Consider the following 22,487-nt stretch of genomic DNA (forward strand, 5'->3'; position numbering starts at 1 on the left):
AGTCTCCTAAAATCGTTTGAAAGCTGAGACAATGCTCTCCCATATATCCTAAATAAACTTACATAGTATTCCATAAAACCATTTCAATCTCATGAAAAAATCCATTTCAATAAAAAACGCTTTAGGAAACCACATTACATAGAGTCATCAAAACCCTTAATTACATCTCCAAAATTTCAAAAATAAGCTTCAAAAGTATTTGAAAGTTGAGATAGTGTCCTTCCATATTCATGGCATAATATTCAATAAATCCATCTAAATGTCTATGGTGTGAAAAGAGAAAAATATCTTGAAACATGATTCCAATGAATAAAATGCACTCATCGAATGAAATATTTCTCGATCTTTCCATTAATCTCATTGCATATGTATTATTAACCAATTTCTAAATTTAACCCAACCTTTTGACAATTTCTTTATGTGTTAGTGGCCAATCTCGAAATCTAAACCAACCTTTGACAATTTCTTTGTAATCAAGTTTCTCTTTCTTGATAATGATAATGTGAAAATTGACCAAAGAAAAAAATATTCTCAAACATAATCCCAACGACACCAACTTTTAACAATTTTTTATTATTTCTTGATATATGATAATGTGCCTTTGACTGAAGAAAAAAAATATCTTGAAACATAATCCCAATGACATTCATAGAATGAAATGACACATGAAATAATTCTCAATCTTTTGATTAATCTCCTTGTATATGTATTAGTGACCAATCTCCAAATCTAAACAACAATACATGAACAATCTCCAAATTTAAACCAAATTTTAACTATTTCTTTGTAATCGTGTTCTTGTATTAGTGACCAATCTCCAAATTTAAACAATAATACATGACCAATCTCCAAATTTAAACAACAATACATGATCAATCTCCAAATTTAAACAACAATACATGACCAATCTTCAAATTTAAACAACAATAGATGACCAATCTCCAAATTTAAACCAACTTTTGACAATATCTTTGTAATCATGTTCCTCTTTCTTGATATATGATAATATGAAATTTGACCAAAATTTGTATAGGGGAGGGACGCCATTACTTGTGTGCCCTCCCATCCACCTCAACTGTTGATGTGGAGACACCTGCCAACCTTGTACGACACCTTCCAACCTTGTACGACACCTGCCGAGTAGCTCCTGCCACATGTTGTGGTGGGTGGGGGCATTTAAGTTTGCAGCTACCTCGTCGTTCAGGGTTTCATTTCGTCTGTTTGTGTGATGTCTTCTCTACCCTGTGTTGTTTTGTTCAGGTCCAGTGTATGGGTGATGCGCTTCATTGACGATGGCTTGGGACAACTCCAATACTGGTTCACCTTGTCTGCCATTCTTGAGCTGCTCACCAGGCGAGGTTGCTTCCAGTGGTTTGTTAGCAGTTTAGGGTTTATGGTGTGGTTGTTTAATTGTGACTAGCATTACTGTATGCACACGTTCGTTTCTCGTTCAAGGTTTAGGGTTTTGTTTCTTTACCTGTTTCGAGGGGGGTTTAACTCTGTTGTTGTTGTTAAACGCTCCGCATCGTCGAGGGTTTACAAATATCATTGTTGTTATTCATTCTGCACCTTCGAGGGTTTACAAATACCTTGGTCGTTGTTTCATTCTCGTGGCCTGTTGTTTGGGAAGGAGCCAGTGTTGTTCAAGAAGGAGCCAGTGCGAAATTCTAACTAGTTCAAGGTCTATTAAGGTAAATTTCTAAATACATGGGTTTTTTTTCAAATTGCCTGTAATTTGTTTGTATGTTTTTGACAATTACTACTTTTTTCATGCTTTTACAAGTTTTGGTTACAGGTGATTTGTGTGGTTGTTGCAGAAAAGGTACGATGAGGTCTGGTGGATGTTTGGACATGGTGGTGGCTTCTGCGTCTATTCGGTGGGATTTTAAATCCTACCAGCCACTGTGTTTTTCAACACCTAAACTTGTTGTTGGGATTTTTGTTCTTTTTGCTCTTTCTGCACTATTGTGTTTTTGAACACTTGAATTTGTTGGGAAATTAACTCTTATTGCATGTTTTATGCACTTTCAACTGATTTCTGTTATGATTTCTATCGATTCTGCTTGCTCTGTTACCCTCCGCTTACCCTCCCCTGGACGTGAGTTGTTTTCTTAATTTTTTGGGCGCAGTGTTCGATTTATTTTGACCCTAGGTTTAGCCCATGTACCCACTAAATCTCATGTGATTTGTTGTGTCTAAAGTGTTTGATACGCTTAGGAAGCTCCTTCAGTAGGCTATAATTTGATACGTTGGGGCTATAAACCCCCGTCCGGGGCAGGAACCTATAGTTGAAAGCTCCACTCAAGGATGATGCGATTTAAGTAGGGTGTGAAGGGGTAGTCTCGACCCTATGGTCTGTTTTGGGATTGAAATGCTCTATGGTTCATCTGATTTTTGCTGTTTAGACCTTCTTTGCCTTCAATTCTGATGCGGGCAATTGTTTTTTTGTGGTCTGATTAGCTCTATAATGAATTTTGACACGAAAATAATCTCTATGGTGTTTTTTGGATATTTTGATTGAACTGTTATAAGGGTTATCTGATTTGTATGTGGCGGAGTTTACTTTCTATGGTATCCAAGGGGCAGCCTCGACCCTATGGTCTGTTTTGGGATTGAAATGCTCTATGGTTCATCTAATTTATGCTGTTTAGACCTTCTTTGCCTTCAAATCTATACAAGTAATTGTTTTTTCTGTGGTCTGATTAGCTATGTAATGAATTTTGATGTGCAGTTCATCTCTATGGTATTTTTTTGATATTTGGATTGAATTGTTATAAAGGTCATCTGATTTGTATATGGTGGAGTTTACTTTCAATGGTATCCAAGGGGTAGCCTCGACCCTATGGTCTGTTATGGGATTGAAATGATTTGTGGTTCATCTGATTTGTGTTGTTTAGACCTTCTTTGCCTTCAAATCTGATGCAGGCAATTGTTTTTTCTGTGGTCTAATTAGCTCTGTAATGAATTTTGACACATAAATCATTTTTGTGGTGTTTTTTGGATATTTGGATTGAACTATTATAAGGGTTATCTGATTTGTATATGGTGGAGTTCACTTTCTATGGTATCCAATAGAGTTCCTAAAAAAATCACACAACTAATTACCCAACCTTATCAGTGTGAGATGGAAGACTGTTTTTATTGCCAAATGTTTCTTTGGAGGTAAATTGATTTGTAAGAGCAACTTTCTATTGTGTTTGGATCTGAAGTAAATTGGGTTATAAGGGAAATTCAATGCCGAGAGTGCATTACCCATTTGTATTATGTTTGAATTGGAAGTACATTGATTTATAAAGGTATTTTGATGCTCATAGTGGGCAGTGCACCCCATTTGCATTGTGTTTTAATTCATTTATGTATTGTTCAGAATAGAGTCAGTGGTAATATGCAAATATTTCACATTCAAACTTCTTAGACAGACACTTTAAATGCAGTGACTGCATTAATTTGTGAAATTCATATTTTGATTCATTCTTCTATAACACTTACAATTAAAAGATGTAATTGCACTTAATGTTTGGGTTGGAGCGAATGTACAGTTGAAAGATGTTTGGGTTGGAATGAATGTATTTGTGTATTGTTGTTTCATTCCTTTATGGCATCTAGTTTTGTGGAGAAATATGGATTATATGTCATTTTGGAAATGATTTTGGTTCTAGTCAAATTTAGTCTGTTGTCTTATTGAGTTTATATCAGATGGATCTAAGTTTTCCTTTTGTAACTTGCCATCTTAAGGAGCTTCTTTATTGCTTTGTCTCCATATTTATTGATGTATGGAATGTTAGGTTCTTTGACATATTTGTTGATGTATGGAATGTTAGGTTCTTTGACATATTTGTTGATGTATGGAATGCTAGGTTCTTTGTGAATATGAAACTTTTATATATTAATGAATTTCAAGTGCTACAATTTATAAAAAGAGAAAAATCCACAAGTTGGTATAACCATTTCTCTCATATTATTGAACTTATTCCTAAAATGTTCAATGCTTCTTTTAATTACATTACAAGTTTTTTGAGCTTGTTGGAGCGGTTTCCTCTTTGTCAATTTTTTTTTCTCCATGATCATTGTAGTCATTAACTCTAAGGGATTTTAATTTATCCCAAAATTTGGTAACATACATAGTGGCCAATAGAACGACTGCAATTTATGTATTATTGCATTATGTTAAAGTAATGAATATGGAAAAAAACATTATCAACTTGGACAAATCTTTCTGCTCTACATTTACGTAAAAGTAAAGTTATGAATATGGGAATTATTTTTCCATCAAGTCAAGTGTTTGCATTGCATTTGATTTGTATTATATTCATTTATAGGAGTAATTCAATGTCCATAGTTGACAACCCAATTGATTGTGTTTCAATTGGAGGTAAATTGATTTATAAGAGCAACTTTGCATTGTGTTTGGATTCAAGTAAATTGGTTTATAAGGGAAATTCAATGCGCAAAGTGCATTTCCCATTCGTATTGTGTTTTAATTGGAAGTGCACTGATTTATAAAGGTAATCTAATGCTCATAGTGGGCTGGTCTACCAGCCCACTTGCATTGCATATTCATTTATAAGAGTCATTCGATGTCCATAGTTGGCATAATTGGAGGTAAATTGATTTGTAAGAGCAACTTTGCATTGTGTTTGGATTCGAAGTAAATTGGATTATTAGGGAAATTCAATGCCAAGAGTGCATTACCCATTTGTATTATGTTTTAATTGGAAGTACATTGATTTATAAAGGTATTTTGATGCTCATAGTGGGAAGATTAGCCCATTTACATTGTGTTTTAATTCATTTATGTATTGTTTGGAATAGAGTCTGTGATAATATGTAGAGATTTCACATTTGAACTTCTTAGACAGATACTTTAAATGCAGTGATTGCATTAATCTGTGAAATTCATTTTCCGATTCATTCTTCTATAACACTTACAGTTAAAAGATGTAATTGCACTTAATGTTTGGGTTGGAACGAATGTACTTGTGTATTGTTGTTTCATTCCATTGTGGCACCTGGTTTGTGGAGAAAACTAGATTTTATGTCATTTTGGAAATGGTTTTGGTTCTGGTCATATTTAGTCTATTGCCTTATTGAGTTTATATCAGATAGATCTAAGTTGTCCATTTGTAACTTGCCATCTTGAGGAGCTTCTTTATTGCTCTGTCTCTGTATTTGTTGATGTATGGAATGTTAGGTTCTTTGCGAATATGAAACTTTTATGAATTTCAAGTGCTACAATTTATAAAAAGAGAAAAATCCACAAGTTGGTATAACCATTTCTCTCATATTATAGAACTTATTCCTAAAACGTTCAATGCTTCTTTTAATTACATTACAAGTTTTTTGAGCTTGTTGGAGCGGATTCATCTTTGTCAAAAAAAAATATCTCCATGATCATTCTAGTCATTAACTCTAAGGGATTTTAATTTGTCCCAAAATTTGGTAACACACACAGTGGCCAGTAGAAGGACTGCAATTTATGTATTATTGCATTATGTTAAAGCAATGAATATGGAAAAATCATTGTCAACTTGGACAAATCTTTCTGCTCTACATTTGTGTAAAAGTAAAGTTATGAATATGGGAATTCTTTTGCCATCAAGTCAAGTGTTTGCATTGCATTTGATGTGTAGTATATTCATTTATAGGAGTAATTCAATGTCCATAGTTGACAACCCAATTGATTGTGTTTCAATTGGAGATAAATTGATTTATAAGAGAAACTTTGCATTGTGTTTGGATTCAAGTAAATTGGTTTATAAGGGAAATTCAATGCCCAGAGTGCATTGCCCATTTGTATTGTGTTTTAATTGGAAGTGAATTGATTTATAAAGGTAAATTAATGCTCATAGTGGGCTAGTCTACCAGCCCATTTGCATTGTATATTCATTTATAAGAGTCATTCAATGTCCATAGTTGGCAGAATTGGAGGTAAATTGATTTGTAAGAGCAACTTTGCATTGTGTTTGGATTCAAAGTAAATTGGGTTATAAGGGAAATTCAATGCCGAGAGTGCATTACGCATTTGTATTATGTTTTAATTGGAAGTAAGTTGTCCTTTTGTAACTTGCCATCTTGAGGAGCTTATTTATTGCTCTGTCTCCATATTTGTTGATGTATGGAATGTTAGGTTCTTTGACATATTTGTTGATGTATGGAATGCTAGGTTCTTTGTGAATATGAAACTAATAGCTATGTACTTTTTTTGTTCACTGTTTTATGGAATTTTCATATTAAAATAAGTGACTTGTTCAATATTTCATTATTCACTCGTTTGTCATCATATTTACAACTCAGTTATAAATGTATTGTAAATCATTTGGTGTGTAGAGGCATAACAAAAAATCCCATTTGCATTCTCAGGTAATATTTCTACATTATAATAGACTATTGATGTTCCTTCTAAAATGGATTTTGGTTACAATGTCACAAACCATATGAAATCAAACAACCTAGGTTGTAAGCCAAAATCTTTGTGATAAGAAAAAGACACAATCCATCCAAAATCCACATCATAATGCAGTTACAACCAAAAACATATGACACCCCTATTCTTTATGGCCTTAAGAATCTTGAGTGCCAAAACTCCCTAAGTTACTTGCTTGAGCCAAGTAGGTTGGCCTACCTAAAAAGGGTTGATTAGGAAATGGTTGATTGCTTCCATATGATTGAGTCCAATTTGCACCTTCCAACCATGGAGGAATTGAGTACCCATACCTCACATTTGCACTACTAACCCCTGCATTAAGTGGAGGTGTGTGATGAGAATACATAGAATTGACACCTCCTCTGGTAGGAATAAGGCAAGTGGGTAAACCCTCAGTTTGATAGTGAGGCACTTGAATGTTTATGAGGTCTTGGAATAATGGTGTATTATCTGCAATATTTTCCAATGTGTTTGAAATAATCTTGGTTTCATCAGCTATGCTTGCATCATTATCAACCATATCGATCATCCCTTGTTCCTTTTCAAGAATTTGTTGTGCATTTCTTGATTCATTTTCCTGTCTTTCCATTTGTTTTTGTTGGTCCTTATCTTGTCTTGATTTATCTCTTTCAAGCCTTTCATCTGCTTGACGTTGTGTTGCAACAATCCTTGCTGCCTTCTTCTCCTTGGCTAGATACTTCTTTTTTTGTTTTAATTCCTGCATTTCAATTTTATTTTTTTTCAGACTCAACTAATAGATTCATATAGTCTTTTGAGGTGAGTAACTATGAACTTTGAACCAAACGAAGACTGCCCAGTGTACCTTGCTTTTTTTTTCATTGATACTCTCTCTACTAGTAGCTTTAGGAACCGGCCAAGTATCTTCTCCACCCCTCCCACCTGCATGTCATTTCTTAGTACTTCCCTTTCAGTATCTGAGGCAATTGATTGAACTATATTGTTATCTTCATTTGATGCCTCATTATGTGCTTCATCTTCTTCCATTGATCTATTGTCCACAAAAAAATGAACAATTTCACTGTTCAATTATGTTGGTTGCGAGGGCATGTTCATGCTTTGTTAATTGGTTGTTGAGACACTATGTTCATTCATATTAATCACAGCTTCTGCCAGCCACGGCGGTGGGTTTACTTGGCTTGGCAATGCCAATTGGTCATTGTCAATTGCATGTTCAACAATGTCATTAACAATATCAACAATAGAAGTTTCATGTTCTCGAGTTGGTAGAACAATCTCCATGTTACTGCGAATTTGTTCATCATTATATTGTGTTTCACATGCAGTTTCATCATCTTCATCATATAAGTGTCCTTGAGAGAGGGAAATCATATTACCAACTACAACCAAATCATCTTGTTCATCTACTTCTTGCACTTCAACACCTGTTTGGACATACCCTTCTTCCTGACCATCCACATGAAACACATGGCTACAACCAATATCATGCATAAGAGCATCATAATTCAGTGGCCAAATTCCTGTCCTCCTAAAGCCAACCTCGATATTGAATGGTGTCAAAGCCCTTTTAAAAGCTTTACTTGTAAGCTCTACTAGCTCGAACCTTGTCACCTCACCCCTAGATTCTTTGCCATCCATGCAGCACACTCTGACCTGAAATAGTTCTTGAAAGGGTCAAACACACTAACATCAAGGGGTTGCAATATGTGAGTGGTATAAGCAGGCAATGTCAACATGTCTATGCCTAAATTATTTGCTTCCTCAATTGTTTGTACAAAAATATGGCTCCCATGGCCATCTAATATCAATATTTGTTTGTTATTAGGTGAGAGGCCACCTGGTACCGATGCAACGAAGTGAAAAAGCCAACTTAAAAACAATTATTTAGTCATCCATGCATGGGGATGTGTAGCCATGCATGCACCTGGTTCACAGTTCTGTATATAGTTTTTTCAGTTGATTTTTACCTTTGAATAGATAAAATCATGGGATTGAAGTACCAATTGCATTGACACAACATAAAATAATTATCCACTCTCTGCTCTTAAGCAAAATCTTTGGAAAATTTTGGCTCCCTCTCTTGGCAATTACCCACATGCCACAATTCCTCCTTGCCTGTAAACCTGTTTCATCACAGTTCCATATATGGTATGCTCCATAAGAATGGTTATTGTAAGCACTAGAAAGAGTGTCATAGAACTTCTGCACAACTACCGGGCGCAAATTTAATGCTTTGTCTCTGTCAAGTCCCTCAACTGTACACAATACAAGGTCTGGATGCCTTTTTTTAAACCCAAACCACCATGATTTACCAGGAAACCCATCTTTGAATGGGTTTGGCCTCCCTTGATAGATTTGAGCAATTGTGGATTTGAGTTGTATCAACTCTAGCCCATGTCCCAATTGGGCCATCTCTTTACACCACTCAACCACCTCGGCCTCCTCCTCGTCAGTCATAACTGTAAGAGGCCCTCTACGTTTTGTATGAGTCAGTCCATTTATCCAATAATGTATTGATGAGGGAGGAATACCATGTTTTTTGCAGATGCCCGAACTGAGTATCCATTAAACTCTATGTCGTCAATTACAACTAACATTTTTTTCCATCCTCTTATAGCGCTGATATTTTTAGTTGAACTTGCCCCTTGGATTATTGTTGACGGTGGCTCTATGGGTGATGGTGTGACAACATCAGCTTCAATCGCATGGTCATCCTCAACAACGTTCCTTGGGGCATTGTTGACATTCACATCACCTATCTTGTCCTCATCTAACGATGGGCATCGCAGCTGGGCACCCCTTGTCACTCTCCTGCCACTTCTCCTTGTACGAGCAACATAACTAACTCTTGCCATAGATGCAACAACCTGTAGAATTATTGCATGCATTTAGTTAAGAATATTTGAAAATTATGCTTTCATACAAGGCAAAAATACTTCTGCTTTATTACAGGCAATTATCAACATGTATTTTAGTATCCTTGAAAAACAAAATCTACAGAATCATTTTGTTGTATGTCTTCAAAATTATCAGTGATTGTTGTTTTGATAACTTGTTTTTACACTTAAAATACCATGATTGTATTTGTACTTGGAAAACTACTGTCGATTTCCACCTTCTTCTGGTACTATGAGAAGATCTGGTAGTTACTGTTGTTTGAATTAATTTTTTTAGACTCATGTTTGTTATCATAATTGAATTCATTCATGGCCCACACTATCTCACCAAGTGGACCTACATTGTCAATCATGTAGTTCAAGTAGTGTTTGCCTTATGTTGCTTTCAAGTTGAAAAAAACTTACATCATATCTAATAATTGACCCATAATATTCTCTCACTATTTTAATACTTGTCATACTTTCCTTAATACTTTTCAACAAACTCAAAAAGCTGCAAAATTCTCCCAGCCATTCGAATATCAAGATATCAGATTAGATTAGAGCAATACCCAGTATAGTTATTGAATATGGGAATAATTCCATCAATATTAAATTCTATGGATAAGAGAAAATTACCTATTTTGCATGGCTCAAAAGTTCATTAGAGTAATAAGAAACTTCCATTGTAGTAGAAGTTTCTCCTGCAAGATTTGATCCATGATTGCTAGTGTCAATATTGTAGGCTTGTCTTGGTGTTTTCATATATTATAGCCTCTGCCAACAGTAATGGCTTGAGATACCATAACCAACCTGAGAACATGTCGAAGGGAATGATGTTTGCCTACAAAGTAATGAACTTTAATATGAGGTCAACATTTGGTATTCTCAAGGATGCACTGATGAGAGTGGGCTCATGGTTTGGTAGGATGTATTTGAGAGTTATAATGTTGGAGGATTATGCAATGATTTTGGGCTTGGATTTTATGAGGACAACACAAACATTTCCTTTGTTGGAGAAGGATAAACTTTTTTATCATTAGAGACCATGGAGCTCAAATAGTGCCAATGGTGAAGAGGAGTAGTGTGGGATATCATTCAATGGTATTCACAGTTGTGTTGTATGAGATAGATCCTTAGTTACATAAGTTTGAGAAGGGGACAACCCTATATCGTGGTCAACAAGAAAGGGATCTAGTGGACATGCCTACATGAGAATCTTAAATTGACAGTATGAGTCAATTTGTAGGTTGGGTAGGAGAAGTTGGATCTTCTCCCAATCTTGAGCAACATCAAGAGACTTCAACCAAGTGTCTTCACCAACAGTGTGATGTCAGAGTGAGAGGCTCGAGTGCTTCTTCTAATGAGGATGTTTTTAGTGCATAAGTGGATGGTAGATATCCTATGGGTATTTTGGATTATTGCAAATATGTGATGGGGATATATGATTTTCAATTGACTAAGAAATGGCTTGCAAAGTTGGGTTGTTCGAAGACAAAGATTGAAGGAGTGCGGAGATACACGAGGAAAAGACATTCGTTAGATACCTTAGTTGCTTAGAGTCAAGGGAGTGACTTTCGAGTCTTCCTATCTATATAAAATCTTTTGTGTGAGGGATGACTGACTGCCTTAGCGTAGAAGTTTCTCCTGCAAGATTTGATCCAAGATTGCTAGTGTCAATATTGTAGGCTTGTCTTGGTGTTTTCATATATTCTAGCCTCTGCCAACAATAATGGTCTGAGTTACCATAACCAACCTAAGAACATATTGAAGGGAATGATGTTTGCCTTATGTTGCTTTCAAGTTGAAAGAACTTACATCATATCCAATAATTGACCCATAATATTCTCTCACTATTGTAATACTTTTGTCATACTTTCCTTAGTACTTGTCAACAAACTCAAAAAGCTGCAAAATTCTCCCAGCCATTCGAATATCAAGATATCAGATTAGATTAGAGCAATACCCAATATAGTTATTGAATATGGGAATAATGCCATCAATATTAAATTCTATGGATAAGAGAAAATTACCTATTTTGCATGGCTCAAAAGTTCATTAGAGTAATCAGGATTAGATTGTCTAAAGACTATTGAAGAAACTTCCATTGTAGTAGAAGTTTCTCCTGCAAGATTTGATCTATGATTGCTAGTGTCAATATTGTAGGCTTGTCTTGTTGTTTTCATATATTCTAGCCTCTGCCAACAGTAATGGTCCGAGTTACCATAACTAGGCGGAGTTGTTCTGTAATGGTCTGAGTATTGTTGCTTAGGCGGAGTTGTTCTGTTCTTTTTCATATGTAGCTAGCCATACTAGCCAAAACTCTTCATTACGGTTGTGTCATATTTTCCAATCAACTTTAAGATGATTTAGAACATAGAAAAATAGAAAATATATATATTTTCATGAAAATGAAACTGTAAGAACTGAAATAAAAACAGTGAGAAATGGAAATAGAACTGTAAGAAAAATGTGCTGTAATTGAAATAACTAACCTGAATATACTGTCAAATGTTCTATGATGGTTTGTCTCCAACGCTGGTGAATAGTTTGAATGCATAACATGCAACTTCAACGGTGGTTGAACTTCTTTTATAGTTTTTGGCACTTGAATTTAGTTGGTGGTAAGGACGGACATGGATTGCAATGGCTTCATTTTGAATGTGTGATCTGGATTTAATTGGATGTGATCAAATGGCTTGGAATTTGTTATTTGTTGATCCATGTGCTTTTATATGTTTTAATGAGAAAAAGAATGGGTTGGGTGTCATTTATTGAACATATTGAGTTTAAATGTTATTGGGTTGGGTGTCATTTATTGAATACAACGGGTTTAAATGTTATTGGGTTGGGTGTCATTTATTGAACACAGTGGGTTTAAATGTTGAACAACATAGTAGTTATGGCTGACATACATTCACTTTTATTATGTGGAGGTATGGATATTTATTTGGATTACATAGCTTCAGTTCTGATGAGTGGGGGTTCAAGTGATTGCTACTTTGTACTTCTGGAATAGACCATTTTGGAAGGATTTATGGTTTTATTTGTTTTTTAGTTGGGTCAATATGATTTGCACTCTTAAGTATTAAGATACTATTTATGGATAGTTGTGGGCCGAGTCAATGTTTTGGGAAATTTTGGACATAAATTAAAATATATTGCACTTAATGTTATTTATTTTTGTTTAAATATTGGTTGCATATCTCTCAATTTCTGGTGGTTTGGTGGGACCGATACTATATCAATTACTGGTCCCTACACAACATTAGACATCTCTCCCCTAGTTGGTCCCTGCACAACATTAGACATCTCTCCCCTACTTGTTATGCAATTTTTAAATATAATTTTAAAATGAAATTTTCTCAAATGTTGTTTTTTTTTTTTTATATTTTATTTTAATAGTAATGAGAATAGGTGAATGTACTAATCTTATCTTTCCACTTTCCCATTTCCATTTTTCTATTTTGTCTCTATATATTAATCATATAAAGATTTATAATTTAATATAAATAATAATATTCTTTTTTGAGGAGCTTACTCCTTTGAGCTTACAAGCCAAAAATACTTTCTTGTGAAATTTGAAATGATAAAAAAAAATCTCATTATACCAATCATTAAATCATCCCATAAAAATATATAAATAATAATATTCTTTTTCATTAAATAAAACTAAAACAATATTAAAAAATCTATAATTTTCCACCTCCCACTTAGAGATCTCCCCTGATCTTAACCATCTTAACTACCGTGTGACCATTTTCAACTTTCCACACTACTAAACAAATGGAAGAGAAACCTAATACCATCACTTAAAAGAAAGAAATTAACACCACTACCTTTTAAATAATTAAAAATTTAATCCCCTCTTCCGTCAAATCCTTTTTCATGAAATTATTATATTAAAACCTATAATTTTACCCGCATTTAATAAAATAATTTCCCCTAATCTCACTTAACTGTAACTATTTTCAACTTTTCACATAATTAAAGTTTAAATGAAATAAAATAAAACACTACTACCCTATTTTCATATCATTGAACTTTAAATTAATTAAAAAAAAAACTAATACCTTTTAACTTTTTAGATGATGAGTGTTTTAATCTGATCTTTTATCAACTTTCTAATTTACTCTTCAACTAAGATTTACTATTTATAAGGAACCACCTAACACCACTGAGATGTTAAATTGATTTAATATTAATAATTTTTATGATTATTATATGTTTTTGGCGATACAATCATCGACTAACACCTAAAGGTTTTGGTGACAATTGTGATTCCCAATAAATGGTATCAAAGTGTAAGTCATGAGTTCGATGTAAGTTTTGGTCTAACGACAATTGTGATTCCCAACAAATGGTATCAAAGTGTAAGTCACGAGTTCGATACACTCGACTCACGTTGGGGAGAAATTGTTAACCACTTTTTGTATATCCTTATCATTGGTGATCGTTGACTAATACCTACACGTCTTGGTCTAACAACAATCATGATTCCTAACAAAATATGCAAAAACACCTCAATTAAAATATACGATGTGATCATTGACTAACACATACACGTCTTAGTCTAACAACAATCATAATACCTCAATTAAAACATACGATACGCTTAAAAAAAATGATCAAGAAATTAAATTAACCTCAAAAATCACAAACCCTTTACTTTGAATTAACTTCCAAACAATTTTACAACCAAAACTCTTTCAAAATGATTGATCGTATTTATTTTTTACTAATATTAAAATATATAAATGAATTATATAAAATATCGTAAACTTGAAATTCCTCCCTGCTGGGCTTTTCTATAAAACGAAATGAGAGCCCCCGTCAAAATTTCGCGCTGTTCTCTCGCCTGTTATTAACGTTAATGCTCAGAGTAGACGGGAAACATCCGGCGCGTCGCCTCACGTCAGTTCACGCCATTCGTTCCCATTGTTCTTGTAAGAGATTTGCCGTCAAATGCTAGAAAACCGAAAATGAGTGACAAGACTTGGTCATCCAGTCACGCAGACGGGAAAATGACGGCCTCTCCGGATACGCATCACGTCGTATTCACCAGCCACGTTCCCGAGGATATCAACGGACAGGCCATTTTAACGTCAGTTAACGGCACCGGACGTTGACGTCATGCAGTGTAAGAAAAGTCCGTTATCGGCAATTCCCTCTGTTTATAACATAACATTGGGAAATCCGTCCGATGACGGAACTGAGCGAAGCTCCAAAACCCTGGCGCGGATCATGGCGGAAATGTGATGAATATGACGGAAAGCTGCATGGGGACGGATCGAGCGGGGAAAATTCAGGATTCGATTCGAAACAGGCCATCCTTTGACGGAAACTTTGAAGGGTGACCAGCCACCTTTGACAGGAAATTTGAAAAGTCAGGGTTTGAAACAAAATGATAGAAAGAAGGTGACTGTATATTGTTTGGGATGGAATCGACCTGATTGTGCAGGAAAAGCTTAAAAATTTGATATCCCACAAATCGCCTTTGACGGGCATCTGAAGCGGTTGGCGTTGAAAGAAAATTCAAGGGGCAGGGTTTGGCAGACATGGCCAGTGATGATGACGAATTCCGCAGGGCGAACTTGGGGTCGAGGGCCGAATGGCATCCAGACACTGTCTCGCGATTGATTGATGGTTATGGTGAGAAGTGTGCCAACATCAAGGGTTACCTAAAAACTAAAGACTGGGAAGAAATCGTAAAATATGTGAACTTACAGTGCGAGGGTTCGAAACTCCCCAAAACAATGAAGCAATGCAGGGAGAAGATCGATAGCTTGAAGCGGCGTTACAAGCTGGAGAAGCGACGGGCAGAGGTTCGTGGTTCGGATCACGTAAACTGGTCCTTTTTCGAAAAATTAGACGACATTATGAGGAACTTGAGGCGCAGCGGGAACGTATCGGAAGGGCAGTCATTCGAGGTCGCAGAGGCGTTGGACTTCGAGGGTTTTGATGGGGACAACCGGTCCGATTTGATGATCTCGAAGAGCAGCGATAAAGGTAAGGTTTGCATTGATACTTCTGATGTGTTGCTGGACGATGGAATGGATATGGACAGTAATAGGCTAACTGGCAGTCGGAGGGTGAGGGTTGAGTTGCATGACAAAGGTAAAAAACGGGCCCTTGGGGCTTCTGATCGAATATCTAAAAGAATTTGTTCTAGCCCTAGCCCTAGCCCTAGCCCCAGCCCTACCCCTAACCCAGACCCCAATACTAACCCTAACCCCGTCCGGGCCCTGGCGGATGCTCTTGTGAGTTTCTCTGAAATTTACTCTAGAATAGAGAATGCTAAAATGGAGCTGTTTGCGAAGATGAATTCAGAACTTGCAAAGCTTCACAGGAAGAAAAAGAAAAATCCGTCGTGTTCCAGCATTGATTGCGCTGATTCTGATCGATGCAGACCTTTAGAATAACATTCTGGGGGTATTTTTACTCATGCGGCTTCTTTAAACTTTTTGCATTGTCGAACTTTGATGGAGAAAGACCTCTGCTTCGTTGCTTCATGGCTTTCAAGTTCAATTCTGCGGTTACGGGCCTTGTTGCTGCTGTTAAAAGGCCAGCTTATGATATCTGTTATCAAAAGTAAGAAATGTCAATTAGATAAGCTTTAGATAGGCTATATGTTTCCAAGGGAGATCGTTGGAAAGTTGATAACCGGGTGAGTAATCTGTAAATTATTTCTAGCTGTGTACTTAGTCACTAATGCTAGTGCTATTTACTGTTCAGAGAGATCCATTATAGATAGAGCTGTACATTTTTTCCATACGCTTTGGGTTCAACGTGTACGTGACAAACATGGCAATTATGCCATATTATTTTAACTACTCTGTGCTAAAATACTTCAGTGCATGCTTCCCCTTCTGATTGTGGTCCAAAGATAAATGGTGCACTGTTTGTCTTGTCTTCAACGGCAGTAGTAGCATTAATGATACCTAAAATGCGATGATGTAAGAAAATACTCGGTTTGCTTTTGAACGTATGCTTCTCAACGTTTTTACTCGCTGTACCAGTAAAAAATGTTTCTGTTAATTTTCTTTTATTAATTTCAAGATGTTGTAATCAGCATGCAGCATTAAAAATTCTGCCCTTAGTTGTCCCGATTCAGAGCTATATGGAAATGTTATTTCCACAAGATGCTTATGATTTCAGTTACAAACGTTCGATACGACTCTTCATTGACCAACCTTAACCCTGCCAGGATATGATTTCAGTTACAAACTCTCAGTACGACTCTTCTCTGACCAACCTTAAACTTGGATACTTATGTAGATAATTATGCTTTGAATGAGTATTGTCAAGACTACTGGATGAACAAATCCTTGCTTAATTTATCACTGTACAACAAAGTGCCCTGACATGGGGACATGTAGACGTCTCACAACATGACCAAGCGATATACAAATATATGTATCTCTCTCTATACATAACTTAAAGAAAATTAAACATACATAATAAACATAGATAAGATAAGATAATTTAAGATAATTATATTTATGTCCAACTAATGACCACAAAGTAGGTCAAAGGGACTGTTGAGTAGACTGATGTATATACAAAGCGAGAGAACCAAACGGTCTCCTATAAAAGATACAATGCATGAAGTAAATCAAAGATACAATGCATGAAGTAAATCAACATTTGGCCCTAGCATAGAAAATCCAAGAGCGAATAGATCTGAGGATCTGAGGCTGAATGAATAACACTGAAGAAACTCGACGCAGTCTGTTGGCTCGATGAAAAGCCGATGGCAAGTGTAGACTGTCCACTAAATCGTATCTTGGGGGGTTCACACGCTGCTGAATGTTGGAGGACCTAGTCTGTCTCCCAGGAACGGATCTGAGATGGAACTGCTGCTGAGATCTCGTGTGGCAAGGTGAGGTCCCACATATCCTCGTTGATCTGGAGTCTGGATACGTACTGGTATCAATCGATCTCTTGGTGCCAATGTCTGAAGGCAGTACCTTGAAAAATGTCGTGATCCTCTATGTGGGGTCTAGTCGGATGGGAGGCTGAAGAATATGCGCTCAGCACCTAAGAGCCTCCTACATATATAGGGCCAATCATCTTTGATCATGGTACCTGAAAAAGTTGGCGAGGGTTCGAGAATCTTTGAACAAGCGATGAAACCTTACTCTGATCTCGCAGTAGACAGGGCATCTAAGGATGAAGTGCACCTTGGTCTCCACTTCCTGTAAATGACATACCTGGCAGAGTCTGTCTAGTCTATCCACCTGGTGGTCTGCCTCTACCCGAAGTCTCTGAGAACCTACTTTGAACTGGCCTAGAGGAATGCGAAGAGCATGCATCCAGTGGTGAAACGTATATTGGGGTCGAATAATGAATCCATCTCTCAACTCCAAGTAGTGCTCAGCGTAGAAGGCCATCTTTGGGCGCAACCCTCCTGGAGGATTGATCCAGGTGACGTGGACGAACTGCCTGTTGTTGATTTTAGGTATGTTCTATGCGAGAGCAATTTATTTAAATTTTCACAGTTAGCAATCACATCAGCATTAAAGTAAACTGCAGATAGAACATAAATATAAATTGCAGAAGACAAGCCAAGACAATAGGACACAAGATGTGGCGCTAGCCAGGGACAAACCCCATAATGTGGGGAAACCCTTGATCAATTCTTCTTTTATGTTCTTCAAAGTTCAACAGAGAAAGTGAGAGAGATAGTACATTTACAATAGAAGTCAACACTTTGACTTTTGATATCTACAGAGATCAGTTGAAGACATATTGCTTCAACTGATTCTCTAAAGTGACTTCTTCACCTATCATAGTGCTGCATCTCGTCCATTTTCTGCACCTTACCATGTAGCACCATCATTCATCATCACGCTGCCCATGATCTCATCTATCATGTTGCCCATTCATCATGCTGCCCATGATCTCTTGCATCATGTTGCCCATGATCTCATCTATCATGCTCCCCATTATGCTGCATCTTCTATCATGCAACCTTATTTATGTAGCAATAAGTAGATCAGCCTTAGATGCTTGTTATGGCTTGCAGCCTAGCAAAGCAGCTAGGCTATAGTTCCAGATACCTTCCAGCAAGCCCATCTTAAACTATCCTTCTATTTTCATGCTGTCACCTACAACAATCCGATATTATGACAGTAGCTTGATTCTCAGACCTATCCTTGTTGTTGCGTATATATTCTCATGTATAACGGTTCCATAGGTTCTCACCATGACAATGTTAGGCTGCACAATATTCAAACCCTTGTTTCATGACAGCCTTAGACTAGGGCTGTTCTGTATAGTGATTAGAACCTATTTATGACAACGTATAGGTCTGCGTAAACCTTCACATTGCGTATTGGCTTGGCAGCTATAGGTCTCCTTTTAACTGCGGCCAGATCTCCTCTAACTGTGGCTCCATGCCTTGATAGCGGTTCCTTTTCATGACTGCGTATAACTACATCTAGGGCATCACATTGCTGTGCGTATAGTTGCTTCCCATTGCTAACGGATTAGGGCATCGTATGGTAGCTAGGGCATCATACTCTTTAGTATCTCACCTTCTCCAAAAACCCAAGACGTGGAGAGGAGATCACCTAAAGAGTGTGTGTTAAAATGACTTCAAGTCCTTGTCAATTTATACTAAAACGTAGATGATGAATAGGCATGTCTATTGGGCTTCTGAGCCTACTCAAATCGCTGGTCGGCTTGATAATAATCCCATAATCAAAATAAATTCATATCTCCATAAATACTTATCGGAATCGGATGATCTTTAGATCAATCCTACACCTCTTGACGAGAGGGATCCAATAAAAATATCAGCTGCCATAAATAAGCTGACCCACATGGAGTTTGGCCCTAGTTGCCAATTTTAACACTCCCTCTCAACTAGGGAGAACTCCATCCATTGATCCATATGTCCAATTGTACTATCTTTGCCATTAGTGCCTTGCACTGCTTTGCTCAGCTCTGCTCAACTCTGCCCAGCTCTACTAAGCTTTGCTAGCTTTGCTGGCTCTGCTCTGCTCAACTCTGTTGGCTCTGCTCTGCTGGCTCTGCTGGCTGTGCTCTGCGCTGCTCAACTTAGCTCTGCTGAACCATGAAGAAGAAGAATTGATCGAGAATGTCTCATACCATTCTCCATTGACCCAAAGTCAGTCTCAAAGTGCGTACCATTGGTCCCAAACTAGTCTCAATCGACCCAAAGTCAGCGTCATAGTGGGTACCACTCCTACTACTGGTCCCAGACCAGTATCATCAGTCTCAGAGAGTGTACCACTGGTCCCAGACCAGTCTCAACCGACCCGAAGTCAGCGTCATAGCATGTACCACTCTCACTGGTCCCAGACCAGTCTTCCCTAAGTCAGTCTCAGAGTATGTACCACTGGTCCTAGACCAGTCTCAACCAACCTGAAGTCAGCGTCATAGTAGGTACCACTCCTACCACTGGTCCCAGACCAGTCCTTCATTGACCCTAAGTCAGTCTTAGAGTATGTACCACTGGTCCCAGACCAGTCTTAACCGACCCGAAGTCAGTGTCATAGTAGGTACAACTCTTACCACTGGTCCCAGACCAGTCTTCCACTGACCCTAAGTCAGTCTCAGAGTATGTACCACTGGTCCCAGACCAGTCTCAATCGACCCGAAGTCAGCGTCATAGTAGGTACAACTCCTACCACTGGTCCCAGACCAGTATCATTGATCCCAGATCAGTGAAGGTCATCCTAGCATAGGGAGTACAGTAGATACAACGATGCGTCCATTGTTACTACTATGGTCGCTATCCTCATTTCCCCGCTCATTGATCAGATGAGAGGTACTTCCCATGAGTCCCAGACTGCATGGGTAGGATGCCTTGATAGGAGAACTTAATCAATCCTGTCCTCACACGAGAACTAATCATCCTGCTACACAATCGCCATGGAGAACACATCATCTAGGCCTCACAGGAGAGCTAATCATCCTGCTACATAATCGTCATGGAGAACACATCATCCAGACCTCACAGGAGAACTAATCATCCTGCTACATAGTTGTCATGGAAAACACATCATCCAGACCTCACAGGAGAACTAATCATCCCGCTACACAATCGTCATGGAGAACACATCATCCAAACCTCACAGGAGAACTAATCATCTTGCTACACAGGAGAGCGAATCATCCTGTCCCACAAGAGAGCAAATCATCTTGTTCCACAAGAGAGCGAATCATCTTGTTCAAAGTGCACACCACCAAGGGAGGGTGAGTCATCCTGTGGTCGTATGTTGCTCCAGTAAGAGCCGCAAGCCCCCTAGAGCTCCCAGAGCTCAATGTATGCAACATGTAGGACCCTTTTACAAGGGTCTCTTGACGACTCCAAGTCGTTTGGGAAAATCACAAATTTGATCTTTCCCGGGGCTTTGACAAAGTGTAGCGACCTGTACATCATCTTAGTGCGATGGAGCCTCCTTGCTCATTGACTTACCATATCCCAGATAAGGTAGTATCTGATGTCTATCTGCTGGAGCAATCATTGAATATGAGATTCCTCAATAATCGAATCCCACCTCTGGTTGTCACAGAGAATCACAGTGGTATTCATCATGTGTACTCACTGAAGAGTTTCCACAACCAGGCAACTTCATACGAGGTCATACTCGTAGTTATGTATCCGGTCTGGCGGTACTTATAACAACTGACTTTTACTTCCTGCTCATCCATGATATCGAAGCAAAATCCAAAGAGAACCAACACTGAAAAGTGCTCTAATGATCCTCCACACTGCCTGCCCAGTCAGCGTTCGAATACTCATGCAGTTTTCATATTTCCGGTAGTGTATTGTGCCCCAAAGATATCTCAGAAGATTCTTGGCACCAATCTAGTGAGGCTCAACCATATATGAGCTCATCATGCTAAAACATATGTCTAGAATCCAACTCCCTCTTACTTCTGCAAATGAGAGGGTTTGCACCTGTTAGAAATAGTTCGTCCGTATAAGGTGCCGGTATGAGAGGTCTATCATCCACCACCTTCGGGTAATGGTTTGGAGCGGTTTCACTCCTAGTGAATCTCAGCTCCATCAAACAACTATCAATCCTCTCATATTACGCCCGGGGTGTTTTGCTTCAAGCCATAGAGGGCTTTCTTCCACCTGTATACATGAGATTCCCGTTCATGAATCTCAAACTCCACGGGTTGCTCCAAACCTGTGGACCTGCTACATGAGGGGAATGGTCCCCTTGTAAGATTTTCCTTTGGTACATCTCAGACATGTACTTTCATGCTCCTTTTGAATTCAGGCTTCCCTGTCACCATGTGACTCACAGACCTCTGGTGCTATGCGTCAATGGACATGGTCCCCAGTGGACTTCCTGTAACTTAATACAACCCTGAACTCAAAAACATCTTTGAAAATTCTATTTTCAAATATGTACCTTTCCATCGACGAGTGCCACCCTGAAACCTTTGACTTCCATTTTCGAGATGGACACCAGGTTCTTCTTGCGATCAGGTACATAAAAGAGATTCTGGGGTTCCTTGCTTTCTTTGAAGAGTTGACCATTTCCTTGATGACCTGCATTACTTGTCATTCCTCTGATCATTGAAGATGTCCCTGGAATGATTATTATCTTCATCAAGAGATGTGTCCCTGTCCTTTGGACACTCCTTTGCATAATGGCCGAACTTATTTCAAGGCATTCGCCTTTCCTTCCACCCTTTGATCCGAACTTCCCAATGAAGTGATCTTTAGGTAGGACATCAGAAACTTTCCGCTGCGCCATTCTGATAATATTCTCTGCTTCGACTTCACCCTAGGTGAATTAGAAGAGGGATGAGGAACCCATTGATCCTTTTGTCCTGTCCCAGCTGTCTTCGGTGATTGCTCTTTCACTCTTGCTTGGGCATTGTCTTCACCTCAGCTCCGATACCATGTTGATTTTAGGTATGTTCTATGCGAGAGCAATTTATTTAAATTTTCATAGTTAGCAATCACATCAGCATTAAAGTAAACTGCAGATAGAACATAAATACAAATCACAGAAGACAAGCCAAGACAAGAGGACACAAGATGTGGTGCTAGCCAAGGACAAACCCCACAATGTGGGGAAACCCTTGATCAATTCTTCTTTTATGTTCTTCAAAGTTCAGCAGAGAAAGTGAGAGAGATAGTACATTTACAATAGAAGTAAACACTTTGAATTTTGATATCTACAGAGATCAGTTGAAGACATATTGCTGCAACT

The 22,487-nt window shown here is 37.8% G+C and overlaps 1 protein-coding gene across 1 annotated transcript; it reads left to right on the top strand.

Moving 5' to 3' along the window:
• Positions 1-14,107: 14,107 nt before the first annotated feature.
• LOC149263711 (trihelix transcription factor ASIL1-like) lies at positions 14,108-16,137 on the top strand. Its single transcript, XM_089426596.1, has one exon. The coding sequence runs from the start codon at positions 14,838-14,840 to the stop codon at positions 15,699-15,701; it is 864 nt and encodes a 287-aa protein (XP_089282722.1). The 5' UTR covers positions 14,108-14,837; the 3' UTR covers positions 15,702-16,137.
• Positions 16,138-22,487: the final 6,350 nt, after the last annotated feature.

Source organism: Pinus tabuliformis, chromosome 6, assembly GCF_031772625.1.
Source record: "Pinus tabuliformis cultivar Carrire ecotype Pingquan chromosome 6, CPIR1, whole genome shotgun sequence".
NCBI classification, from domain to species: Eukaryota; Viridiplantae; Streptophyta; class Pinopsida; order Pinales; family Pinaceae; genus Pinus; species Pinus tabuliformis.

Coding starts and splice junctions, on each gene's coding strand:
- LOC149263711 (XM_089426596.1), top strand. CDS start 14,838: ATGGCCAGTGATGATGACGAATTCCGCAGGGCGAACTTGGGGTCGAGG.